Source organism: Macrotis lagotis, chromosome 3, assembly GCF_037893015.1.
Source record: "Macrotis lagotis isolate mMagLag1 chromosome 3, bilby.v1.9.chrom.fasta, whole genome shotgun sequence".
Lineage (NCBI taxonomy): Eukaryota > Metazoa > Chordata > Mammalia > Peramelemorphia > Peramelidae > Macrotis > Macrotis lagotis.
In genome coordinates, this window is record NC_133660.1 from 299,274,268 (window position 1) to 299,287,301 (window position 13,034).

The following is a 13,034-nucleotide window of genomic DNA, read 5'->3' on the forward strand; positions in this document are numbered from 1 at the left end:
TCATGCATAATTGCAAGTTACAATATTTTCCTCTACCTTCCCTTCTCAACTGCCTCCACTCAACAGGGAATTGTTAAACATATATACAAATTAGAAATTTTTGGCATGAGGAAATAGAATTAAAGGAAAGAGATACATAAAAGATAATCTTATAAATAATTTTTTTTACATTTGTTTTGTTTTGTTTTTCTTCCTCTGGTTGGGGATAATATAGTCCATATGGTCAAATACAGTTGTCCTAAATCTCTGGCCAGAGGAGACGAGTTGCTTCCATCAAGGATGTTTATCTCCTAATTTTGTTGATGAGTATCTTGTTCTATTACCTAGTTCTTTGCCACTACAAAAAGAGCAATTGTGAATATTTTGGAACATATAGCATATATAGAACACTTTTACAATTTCTTTTGGATAGAAATGGATTTGCTGGGTCAGAGTATAAACAGTTTTATTGCCCTTTGTTCATAGTTCCATATTGCTCTCCAGAGATGTTAGATCTGTTCACAACTCCACCAGCAAATCTCCAATGTCCTAATCCTCCCACATTCTCAGCAACATTGATCATTTCCCCTTTTTCTCATCTTGGCCAATCTGATAGATGTGAAGTGATACCTCATTGTTTTATTTTACCTTTCTCTAATCAATAATGATTTGGAACATTTTTTCAAATGTGCTATTTCTATCTTTTGGCCATTGGGGTCAATCACTTTTCAGTGGCTTCCATATGATTTGGCTCAATCAAAATATTAATTTACCATATCTTACTAAATGATTTTAGTGATGTTTATTTTTTTAGAATAAGAAAGAAACAGATCTATTTGAAATTTAAATACTTTGCATTTCAAATTGAACCTATTTTCTAGATTTACTACACATTATTCCCCTTTAAAAAAAAACTATGGCTTAGAAAAATGGCCTTATACTATTGCTCACAAAAATTGTTTCATTGCCAAGCTTATAATCTTGGAAATGTCATTCTGCACTGCCATAATACACTCTCAAGCTCAAAACAGAAAAAACTTCCTTTAAAGATCAATTTAAATGTCACTTTCCCTCCACAAAATCACGTTTTATATGTGTAGTATTTATGATATAATGTATATATGTCTTCAAGATGCCTCCAGTATTGTTTCCAAGGGAATGGAGAAAAATTATAATGGTTCAGAATGTCTTTGCTTATTTTAGTAAATCCAAAAACTTATTGCCTGGTACAGCAATAATTACTTAATGACTTTGTGATTGACTTCATTGCCCATCAGATGCATGATGGCAATTAACAATCAATGTGTCTTTACTCAAACATACCCATATGCAATAACTTATGTGATCTTCATTTGAAATGAATTACAGTCTCTTCTTCCTATAGAACACCATGCTCTGTACTCTCTCCTTGTTATTTTCTCCTTCCCAAGAAGAGGAACTCAAATCTGAAAGGTCGTATTTTCCATATTTTGCTCCTGGATAAGAGTGCGGAAGCATTCCTTCATTCAAAAAGAGGGATACTATGCCTTTTTAAATTATCTCATATATAGTGAACCAGTACCCTATGAATTGATATATAAGAGAAACTGAAATTCTATATTTTCAAATGACTTTTCATGATGAAAAAAAAATCTCTCTATGGCAGCCTTCAAAACAAATAATCCTCTGTTTCATTTCATGAATAAATTGTAGATTTATTCATTTTCTTTGTTTAGATAATTTTGAATAATTTAAAAAGATTATTCATTTTCTTGCTGTAAAGGTTAATGCTCACTGGTATTGAAGAGACATTTATTGCTTTGAAATTATTCTTATCATTATTCACCAATCATCTTGACTTTTGTCTTTATACTGAACTTTCTCAACTCTAGAGTTGTTGAATTTGCAATTCTGTCATGGATAGAGTTATCCAAAACAAAAAAAGAAAGTTAAATTCTAATGAACAGAACCAAGAGAATATTATATATATGAATAGCCTTATATTTTTAAAGAAAAACTTTGAACAACTAAATCATTTGACTATTAAAAATACTCAATTTTAAAGATGTGCTCTTTGCATCTCATAAAAGAATTGATAAATAAAGGTATGAACAAAATTGTTAAACATGTGTGTGTGTGTGTGTGTGTGTGTGTGTGTGTGTCTACTATTAGCCCTCTAGAGTAAGGAGTCAGAGGGGAAACAAGGAAAAAGAAAAGGAAATCTACATGGAAAAACTCAAGTATATATTTGAAAGGAATAAAAAGTTGAATATAATTGTAGTTTCTTGTACAGTCAGCTTTTTCATTATTACTATGTTATGGGAATGCTTTTTATATTGCATTATTTAAAAATTAAAACAAAAATATATACAATATTCTTTTAAAAAATCATAAGAATCATCTGCATTTTCTTTGTATTTTTTCAAAGTAATAATTGAAGCCTAATTCATTGTATTTCATGTGATCTGTCAACGATTACTGTGGTATCAGAAAGGTCACCTGCAAAATAGTTGCATGTCTTATGCTCAGTATTTAAAAAATATTCTTGTGTTTGATGATCACATGAGATAAAATCTCAAAATTTAATTAGATTATTATAATAGCTTGTACTTTAAAAGTATGTCTTCGATGGGCAATGGTCATTTTAAAAAGTATTTGGAGGAACAAATTGTCCAAGCAATGTTTAACAAAGAAAAAACAAATGTATTAAATGAGTGCAATGTAGTGACATTGAGAAAAGCTAGTAAGAAAGTGCAATGACACTCATTCTCTGCAGTTTCCACACTCTGCAGAGGGAGAAGGGAAATCCTTCTTTTCATAACTTTAAAACTTAGACCCATATCTCAAAAAGCATATTTTGGAAATCAGGGAAGCCCCATGCTTTCTTCCTGGTATGAGGAGGAGAGGGCGTTGGGCAATGATTATGTTTTTCAATAGGTTATTGATTGGGAAGCTTCGTCTTTTAATTAGTTAATAGAAAAGAGAAGAAGACTTTTTTCTGGCATTGGGAAGTTTAGATTTTGAAGCCTGTGCCTATGATTTATATTTCTATTGGCTAGTTTTAATTGGTTATGTGTGTGTATATGTGTACTTAATCATCAATAGGATGTTCTTACATCACTCCACTGGCCTGGAGAGGAGGGAGAATGCTTCTATATTCTGAGATTTTGATGGCAGCCAGGGTATCTAATAATCTGACTTTGGATAAGTTTGAAATAAAAAAGAATCATTTTATGGGTTTGTATTAGTGTCTAAGCCCTTAAATAGTTAGGCAAAGTTAAATATTACTCCTTTTAGTTTGAATTTTGAATTTCATTGCTTTGAGAGATTTTTTGTTGGCAAAAGACAAACTTTGTAATCTTTGTAAATTGGGGAAAATGTATTTTAAGGAATTTGGGAATATTGGTTTTACTATTGTTATATTGACATATATATATGTATATATAAATATATATATATATATATATATATATATATATATATTGAACTTTTGTTTACAATTTATGTGACATTCATTATGTAATTATTTTGTTTCAAAATCAAGAAAGGAGATATGTTGGGAACTTTTGTGTATGGGAGTATTGTGAATTATTTTCACCTGGTGTCCTTAAACACCAGCGTTTTAGCTTACTAAGTGCCTTGGGAGTGGGAATGGATTAGAGACTGGAAAGGTATTTAGGCACTGGTGTTTTGGTGAATAAATGGAGCACTTGGAGATCTTGAGGGAGTACTTGTCTTCTTTGTAATCCTTGTCTCCTGCCCCACCAATGCTGGCCTTGGGGAAGATTGAAAAAGTCTAAGAAGTGGTACTTTACAGGATAATTTGTTCCAACTTCACACATCATCATCCCTTAAGTCTGTCCCACTGGAATTCTCACCAACCCAGACCAGATATTTCAATTTCATGATCACAAGGTCCAAGGCAAATGGGGAGGGGGGGGAAAGGAAGTCAAATTCTAAGAGAAAGGTCTATCATGTAGAAAGTGGAGAAAGACAGCAATCTGTCTCCCACTCCAAATGATTCAATGAATCCAAAATTATTAAGCTTTTTCTATGTTAGAAGACCTATCATGCATTTGTAGGATTAAACTTGACTTTATAAAAATTCTATTAGTTCATTGAAGTGATCTAGGTGTCAGGGACAGGTTCTGTCAGTTATGTGGTCTTGATAATCACAATCATGCCTACATTCCTGACAACAGTGAGCACAAAGATGGTGAGGAAGAGGAGAAGGTGGGGACCCTAGAATTCTGTATAATCAGAGAATGCTAGGAAGATGAGTATGACTTCAGAACTTGGATTCTTGTCAGTGCTCACAATGATTTCTGTTGGAGAGAACTGAAAATTTTTCATGAGGTGCCAAATATAAATTAAATCGAAGAAAACAATATGATGGTAGAGTGTGACTTAGTACAAAGATAGAGATCCATTAATTTCCCGAAGGTTTCTTTTATGTCTTTGTTGCTCAGACTGTATATTAAGGGATTTAGCATACAAATCACCAAAATACAAAGAGTTACATAGATAATGATTTGAATAAATGGAATCTTATAAATTCTTCTGTAATCCAGTATTGAATATGACCACTCATCAAGGTATTTTTTTTTCTGACTTACTGATCTTCAGATATCACCCTCTGAAACACATAGTGAATACCTTAGTTTCTTCCCCCCCCCTTTCTGTCAAGGAGTAGAAATGGGAAAAGTGAAAAAAAGTAAAGAAACAGTTTTCTAGAATTGATTCTTTAATGAAAGGTTGTGAGGTTGTTTGCTCTTTATGGTGTACGTTACTTTCTTGTTTCATCCTTCACTTTTGAAGAAGAACATAAGTAAGATCATCAAACTGGGTTTGAGTGAGGAGATGTTGGTACTAATTCACAAGTCTCACTTTCTTTTCTGGAACTATCTGGGTCTGGTGGTCAGATCTGAACCAGTATGACTGCAGATAGCCATGGATTCAAGGCAATCAGGGTTAAATGACTTGCCTAAAGTCATTCAGTTAGTTAAGTATAAAGCTTTTAAGGACAAATTTGAACTTAAATTTTATAGACACCTGTGTTGGTGCTCTATTCCCTGCACTTTCCAACTGAGATATTTTTAATATTTCAAGAATTTTTTATTTTATTTACTGAAGAACTATCCTATCTTTCAGATTGCTATAGAAACTAAAGATGTGACTTCCAGAGAAGGGAGTAGCTGAATATAACTCAGAATTCATTAAATATTAACAGAAATTCCATGAGATTAGATGGAATTAGTCATATAAATGATCTTACTGAGAAATGGTTTTGAGATCCATTAATTTCCTGAAGGTTTCTTTCACATCTTTGTTCCTTAGACTGTATATTAAGGGATTTAGCATAGGAATCATTACAGTATAAAAAGCAGATCCTATTTTCACCAAAAGCCCTGTGCTTTTAGAATTTGGAATACAATAGAGAAAGAGGAAAGTCCCATAGAAGATGGTAACAGCAGTCAGGTGGGAGGCACAAGTGGAGAAAGCTTTATATCTCCCACTGCCTGCATGCATTTTGAGAATTGTGAGAAAAATAAAAATATAAGATGAAAGGATAATGGTGAGAGTGCAATATAGACTGAGATTTGCAAAGGTAAAAAGTATTATCTCGCTGAAGTGTTTATCAGAACAAGAAGCTGATAGGAAAACCAAATATTCACATATAAAGTTATTAATTATTTTGGTCTCACAAAAAGATAAAACAACAATTGAGTAGGTGAATATAAGAGAAAAAGTTATGCCCCATAAATATGCTACAGTCACTAGCCGCGAGCAGAGTTCTGAGGACATGACAACTGAATAGAGCAAAGGATAACAAATAGCAACCAAGCGGTCATAAGCCATCACTGCCAACATGACCATCTCTGTCATCACACATGTAGTACCAAAGAAAAACTGTGTAATGCAGCCCTTGATGGAGATTCTTCTGTCTTCTACAACTAAGTTTTCTATTAATTTTGGTGTAACTATCGTGGAGCAACAGAAATCCACAAAGGACAAGTTCTTGAGGAAAAAGTACATGGGGGTGTGGAGCTTGGGACTGATATGGATGATCACAATCATGCCCCCATTCCCCACCACAGAGACTGCATAGATGGTGAGGAACAGTAGAAAGAGGGGCACCTGGAGGTCTGGATAATCAGAGAATCCTAGGAGGATGAATACGACTTCAGAACTCTGATTCTTGTCAGTGCTCACCATGATTTCTGTTGGAGAGAATTGGAAATTGATCTTGAGAAACAAAATATAAATTAAATTGAAGAAAAGCGTATAAGGGCAGAGTATGATTTAGAAAATTATTGTTGTTATCGTTTTGGAAATAAAAAATAGGAATGATATAATCTTTCTAATTTAGCACCCACTCTCAAATCCTATATATTTGGTTGAAAAAAATCATGGAGCATGAAACATCTCACAGAAAGAATTACAGACAGAATGGTTGGAAAAATGGATGGTTATAAATTCATAAAAGCAAGCATAAACTGAACTTTAAGGAAAGTCAGAGCAGAATATCTTTAATATCACATTGCGAACTTTTCAATTGGATGTGTGTCTGTTTACATGCATTTATGAATATATATAGACTCAAATCAATATATGTATATGCATTCTCATAAATCCATACTCACATATATATATATATATATTTATAGTTATATACATATATTCAATGAGTACAGAGATTGTTTAAGGAGATCCTAACCCTTAAAATACCTCTCTACTCTTTTCTAGGAACTGATGTCATAATGGAAATCAAAATGAAAATTGATAATTTTCTAAAATAGATGATGTTGAACATGATTTTTGGAGAATTTCAATATCAATTGTTCTGTGAAGTATGTTTATATCCAACATATTTCAATAGTCTTCCAGGTATGACAACAAAATTTTATAACATGCCCATTAACATAAAAAAATACCCTTTTATGGGGCAGCTAGGTGGCGCAGTGGATAAAGCACTGGCCTGGAGTCAGGAGTACCTGGGTTCAAATCCAATCTCAGACACTTAATAATTACCTAGCTGTGTGGCCTTGGGCAAGCCACTTGACCCCATTTACCTTGCATAAAAAAATTGCCCTTTAGAATTCATATTCCAGAGAAACAGTTAATGCCAGCGAACTAAGATTTGAGTCAGAAAGAATTGATTTCATATCCATGCTTAGATACATAACTAGCTATATAATACTGCAAAAATATTGAACATTTGTTTTCTTCAGTTTCCTAATTTTATAAATGTGAAATACACCCTCCTGGCTAAGGTTATTGTGAAGACCAAATGAAAAGTGTTTAAAATAATACCTGACACATTTTTCAGTGCTCTGCTGATGTTAATTATTATTTGTTTAAATGTCTTCAATGTGAGTTGTGTGACTTAATGACTATCTAATCACTGATCAGTCCACTTGCTTCTTTTGCCTGAGTTGTGTGCCCCACATTCTATAACCCAAATTGTATGTTAAGTTCTTTATAGTTATTTTCAAAATGATTCTCAAAATAGTCTGGAGAGGTTGTGAAAATTATTATTCCAATTTTGCAGTATTAGAAAATAAAGGACACAGAAATAGAAATGACTTACTCAAAGTTACACAGATAGTAATCTCTTAAGGACAGATTTAAATTCAGGTCTTCCTCACTTCAAGTTGAGATATTAATCTATTGCATTATATAATATGACATAGAGCAAGGAAATATTAAAATTCTTTCTTAAGTATAGTATTTTTTGTTCAATATCTTAAAGTAATTTTCAAATCTATGCACTGAAATCTTTTAGTCATGACAGATATGGAAGCGTTTTTAAGATGTATAGTCTAAATTATATTATTTCCTGTCTTGGAGAGGGTGAAGGGAGGTAGGGAGGAAGAAAAATTTGCAACTCAAAATCTTCCAAAAATAAATCTGAAAACTAGCTCTAGATAAAATAAAATACCTTTAATAGAAAAAAAAAGCTTATGACCCTTTCCCTTTTTTTGGAATGTTGTCTAGATAAAGAGATTATATTTTTATTCATTGAATTCAAGATCAAGCCTCTTGAAGTTGCCTCTTTGTAAGTTGTGGTTGTATTGAGAAGAAGATCATTAAGAATGAAAAGAGAAAATGTGGTCTAAGGTGGGTTGTTTTAGGAGTCTGATTAATTATTTTTCTTTCTATGGAATCATATATATTCCCTTTTAAGAAAGCCACATTGTGATCTCCCAAGCAAGAAACAACAATCAAAAAAGGTGAAAAATATAAACAAAAAAAGTTGGAGAGAGACAGACCAACAATTAGACAGACATATGTCAAATGTGGTAGAAGCCTAGTTCCTTGAGAGTTAAATTTCTCATGACAGGGTTGTATGGATTAGGATATAAGTCAGGGAAGACAATGTGTGTTAATATTACAATTTGAATTTCTTTTTTCTAATATAAGTTTAACAGAAGAATATTCCCCATTTTCATGAGTATCTGGGAAAAATGGCAGTGGGAGAATGTATTGCCTGAAAACTAACAATTCCAAAATTGGCAAATCCAGATATATGGCTTCCAATGTCTTTTTTCTTCCAGGAAGAACACTCTTCTATTTTCCAATCCACTCACAACCACTTGAAAATATTTGCAAATGTATTTTTTTCAACACATCTTTGTATTTTCCCCCTCTTCCTTATTTAAATATGCAAAATTCAGGTTGTCCCAGTAGGTATTCTTTTGTGTTTTTTCCCCTGTAAACCAAGGAATCCCTTAAAGATGTTTTTCATTAATTGTCATCATTCAGCGATACTACTTTGATCAATAACAACTCTCATTTTCTTATTTTCTCATTTCCGCAAACTCTCCTGACTGTATAGAAAGACTAGGACTCCTAACTATGAGAACTTCTCTGTCTCTGTGATCTTTTAAATGTCTGCATCAAATTGTCAAATATATGATCAGAAATTCATGATTATGGAAGGCAAGAACCTTCATTTAAGTAAAATGCCTGCTTATAATTTAGAATTAGAGTTCCCTAAGGCTGTCACACTTTTTTTTTTTTAGTTATGTGTCCTTGTTTCATAGACTATTTCAAATTTTCTTGACTAATATATTAGGGAGGTCAATCATTTCCTTCTCCAATTTATTTTACATTTTAAGAATCAGCATCAATAAGATTAAGTGACTTACCCACACAACTAGTAAGTGTCTAAAGCAAATCTTCTTACTTCACCACCTAGTTTCCTCTTCCTACTTAGTCATTTTTTCTTCCATTCTTATTGCATGTGGCAGAAGGCGGCTAAATGAGTTATACAAGGTCATTTTATTGAAATACTCTCTGTTAAGGTCTTCAAAGGTAGAGCTCAAACAAAGCTATCCCTGATTCACTCCCTTTACTATACCACACTGCTCTTCCTAGACTTATTATTTATGTGTGTAGGTATGTACACATATGCATTTGTATTTGTCTATGTATATATTTAGTATATCTGCATAGGAGTGTATATACAAACAAGCATAAAGTATAGTTAAGAAAAAAGCAGTCAAAAATAAAAGTTGGTAGTTCATAGTTAAACCAACCACCCAAAAATCTTTCTACAAACAATCTATGTATCTTCCTAGAGTTTTAGCTGCTTTTTGAACCTCACTCATTTCTTTATTTTGGTGCCGTCAATGAATTGGTTGGATCAGTGGACAAAGTACAAGGCTACAAGTTTACGATGCATTATCCTAGATGGAGGACTTGAATATTTTTCCCTCATCTAGTCCAGTCTCCTCATTTTATTCAAGAAGATCCTGATGCACATAGAGGATAAATGGTTTGTCCAAAATCACCCCTGTATTGAAAAGTAAAAATCTGTTTCTGACATAGATCCTCTGCTTCCACATCTGAACCTATTGTATCAATGTGTCTCATAATCAAAATCATTTTCAATATCATTGGTCTTCTCAAAATTAATTGAAAACTGGTAATTTTGTTTGAAAATTTAGTCAAAATCAAATAGTTCTGGAGTCCTTATCTGTCATTTATATCCTTGCTCTCATGTGCTCTGATTTTCCATGACAATTGTACCTCTCCATTTAGTACAAGTTTTCAGTCAAACTATATATCATTTATAGCATCAATGCACTGCCTATTCATGGCTCCACATATTTTCTCTCACCATACTTTATGCCTCAGTAACCACTTTTTGCTTTTCTAATGTGGAAATTTTAACTGTTCTTAAATACTGAACAAATCTTTCTCAGTTTTCAAGCCATTTCTTGACTGTTCTGTCCATCATCTTTTCTCTCCTCTCAAAGTTTAAGACAATCTTTGTTAACACATACTGGACTTTTACTTTTGTTTTTAATGTCATTGTGGACCTTTTTATGTAGATATTCATCTCTATGATATGAATTATGATCACCTTGATGTCAGGGAATGTCTGTTTTAAATCTTTAGAATTTTTATTTGTTGAAACTACTTACACAATTAGTGAAAATCAGTGTGAAATGTAGAAGGAAAATATCTTTGAAATCTGCAGATCACTTCATGAACTAAGTCAATCTGTTCACTTCTCATGAACTTTAATTGTTCAGAATATCAATCTGTTATCATGACTAGAGTTCCCTCTTTGTAATTTCAACTGCTTTTTGTTCTATCCCATTTTATTGAAGAAAGTCATGATTCTCTCCTTCCCAATCATGTCTCCTTACAGGATTCATTTTATCAATCATACTTGTCTACACTAATTGCAATATCTTTTATTGCATTCATAGATATCTAACTCATTCAAACCATTGCCTCATTGTCAAACATCTAAAATGATTGCAAACTTTTGCATGTTTAAATTTTATAATTGCATGTTAATCTGAAAATTTTTGGTCTGTAATTTCAATATTGTCTCTCTCTCTCTCTAGAATACTGTAATGGAAAATACTTAGGGTCAAAGCATATGGTCACTGCTATCTATTAAATGAAGGATTTTTTTGTTTGGTCTGAGTCTTTTGATTACAAATATATAAGGAAGTTTAGAAATCTTAACTATGTAAATTAATTTATATTCAGACATCTTCTGCAATTTATATGTTCAGATAATTCTTTCAGAATAGAAAGTATAATTTACTCTCCCCTTCTCTCCTATTTTTATTCAGCTAGGTTGTTTCAGAGGCAGAACATGAACTAAGGTTATCCTCATTCCTAATCAATCATTATACAGACTAAACTATGATTCTTTTCTGCATTTCTTTATTAATCCCAGTATGCAGTTTTCATTTATTTTTCCAGATATATATTTAATTTCATCTGTGTCATTATCTTTCAAGAATTTTCCTATGTAAAGCCACAGTTTCTGTCAAAATAGTAAGATTATTATTTTCTGAAGATAATATATCTCTGATTTCATACTTTTGCACATTTCTTTTCCCCAGAAGTGTTATGCCTTCTCTCTTGTTCCCTACTAAATTGAGTCTAATTTTCCTTACAAATCTTCTGCAAGCTAAGCACTCCCAAAAAGTCATACTGTCTTTACTTACAGACATTCTTCTTTCTTCTCAAATTCTGTAGCCTTCATTGTAATGGCCAGTGGACCTTTAAATAAGCTACATGGCTTATTACATCATCCTCCATGTATTTAAATACTCTTGTGGGAATAGGATTTCTGAAACATTCTATTAGCCTTCTATGCATTAATTTTAGATTCTCTGCATGAAAATGGTTACCAAAAATAACTGAAGAAATTGATAATAATAATGAAAAAGATTTTGGTGAAGATGATGATGGTGATGACTTCAGATTAGCTGTCCTTCTCCTTTTTGGCAATCTCTTTCTGATTCATTTTCCAGGAAATTGATGAAAGTCATATTCTAGTTTCTAGGGAAAAAATTATAAAGGATGAAATTTCCACCAGGAAATACTCACCAGGAGAGAAACAGTATTGAGGACTTCATTTGCTAGATCTGTATTACAGGTGGTATATCTTGGGATTTAATAATTTCATGATTGGCCATTTTTGCAACCTCTCCACTGATATACAATATTAACAGAAAAATCCATCTTTCTCACTGACTCTACAAGTTGAATGTGGATAGCTCCTTTTTACAGCAAATCTCAGAATCTGAGAGATGTTTTTCTACTCTATAAGGAAGTTGAGCATGGTAATTAATTTAAGATCTTAAGTTTGCTTACAAGACCTTTGGGACTTAGGCCTTAGAGACTCTAATAACTCCACATATGTGGTTTTGAAAGAATATTTCTTTTAAAAAAATACACTTCTCTTATTTAGCTTTCAATACATGGAATTATCTAAAAATGCAATTTGTCTTGAAGTTAGAATTTGTTCCACCTTCACAAATATGAACATATATTGCTGCTAAGATTATACAATGTGCATTTAGATGCAAATTAGCACATAACTGAATGATTTACTCTCAAACAACTTGGATTAAGGTGTGTCCAGTCTCATCTTAATAAAGACTTATTGGGACAACTTGATAAATACTTCTTTTCTTTATCTTAAACTGTACAGTAAAGAAACTGTAGAAAATAGACTTCAAGATGTAGAATTTATCCCTCACTCTAGCTCCTGGATATGCCACTTAATAGCTAGTATGATTCTACTTGGTGATCTGAACTCATTCAACCTTCAAGTAAGAATTTCTATTGTAGGGATGCTGCACCATTGATCTCTAGATATGTGTTATCTTGTATAGGGGAACTAGGAGACACAGTACATAGAGCACTGGCCTTGGAGTACGGAACACTATATAGATTGGGAGTTGAAATCCAACCTCAGGCACTTTACACTGACTAGCTGTGTGACCCTGGGAAAGTTACTTAACCCTGAATGTCTCATGTCTAGGGCCATCTCTATCTATATCTGGCCACTAGAACCAGATGAACTCTTGAGGGGAAAGAGAGGCTGGTGACTTAGCTCAGCATCCCTCACTCAATTTCAAGTGCTTTTCTTGGCAGGACCATCCTGATGTTGTTTTCTTCTCAAATGAAGCGCAAATGTTAAACTTGTATACCAGAGCACATACTATTATTTCCACTATTAAAAACACACTTTCCTCATGGAATGTCTTGGATAGTTTACTTCATAGGTACCTATATGTATAGACAAAAATATT

The 13,034-nt window shown here is 32.8% G+C and overlaps 1 protein-coding gene across 1 annotated transcript; it reads right to left on the bottom strand.

Annotated features, from left to right (window-relative positions):
- Window positions 1-5,229: 5,229 nt before the first annotated feature.
- Window positions 5,230-6,174, bottom strand: LOC141516921 (olfactory receptor 5D13-like). Its single transcript, XM_074227878.1, has one exon. The coding sequence runs from the start codon at window positions 6,172-6,174 to the stop codon at window positions 5,230-5,232; it is 945 nt and encodes a 314-aa protein (XP_074083979.1).
- Window positions 6,175-13,034: the final 6,860 nt, after the last annotated feature.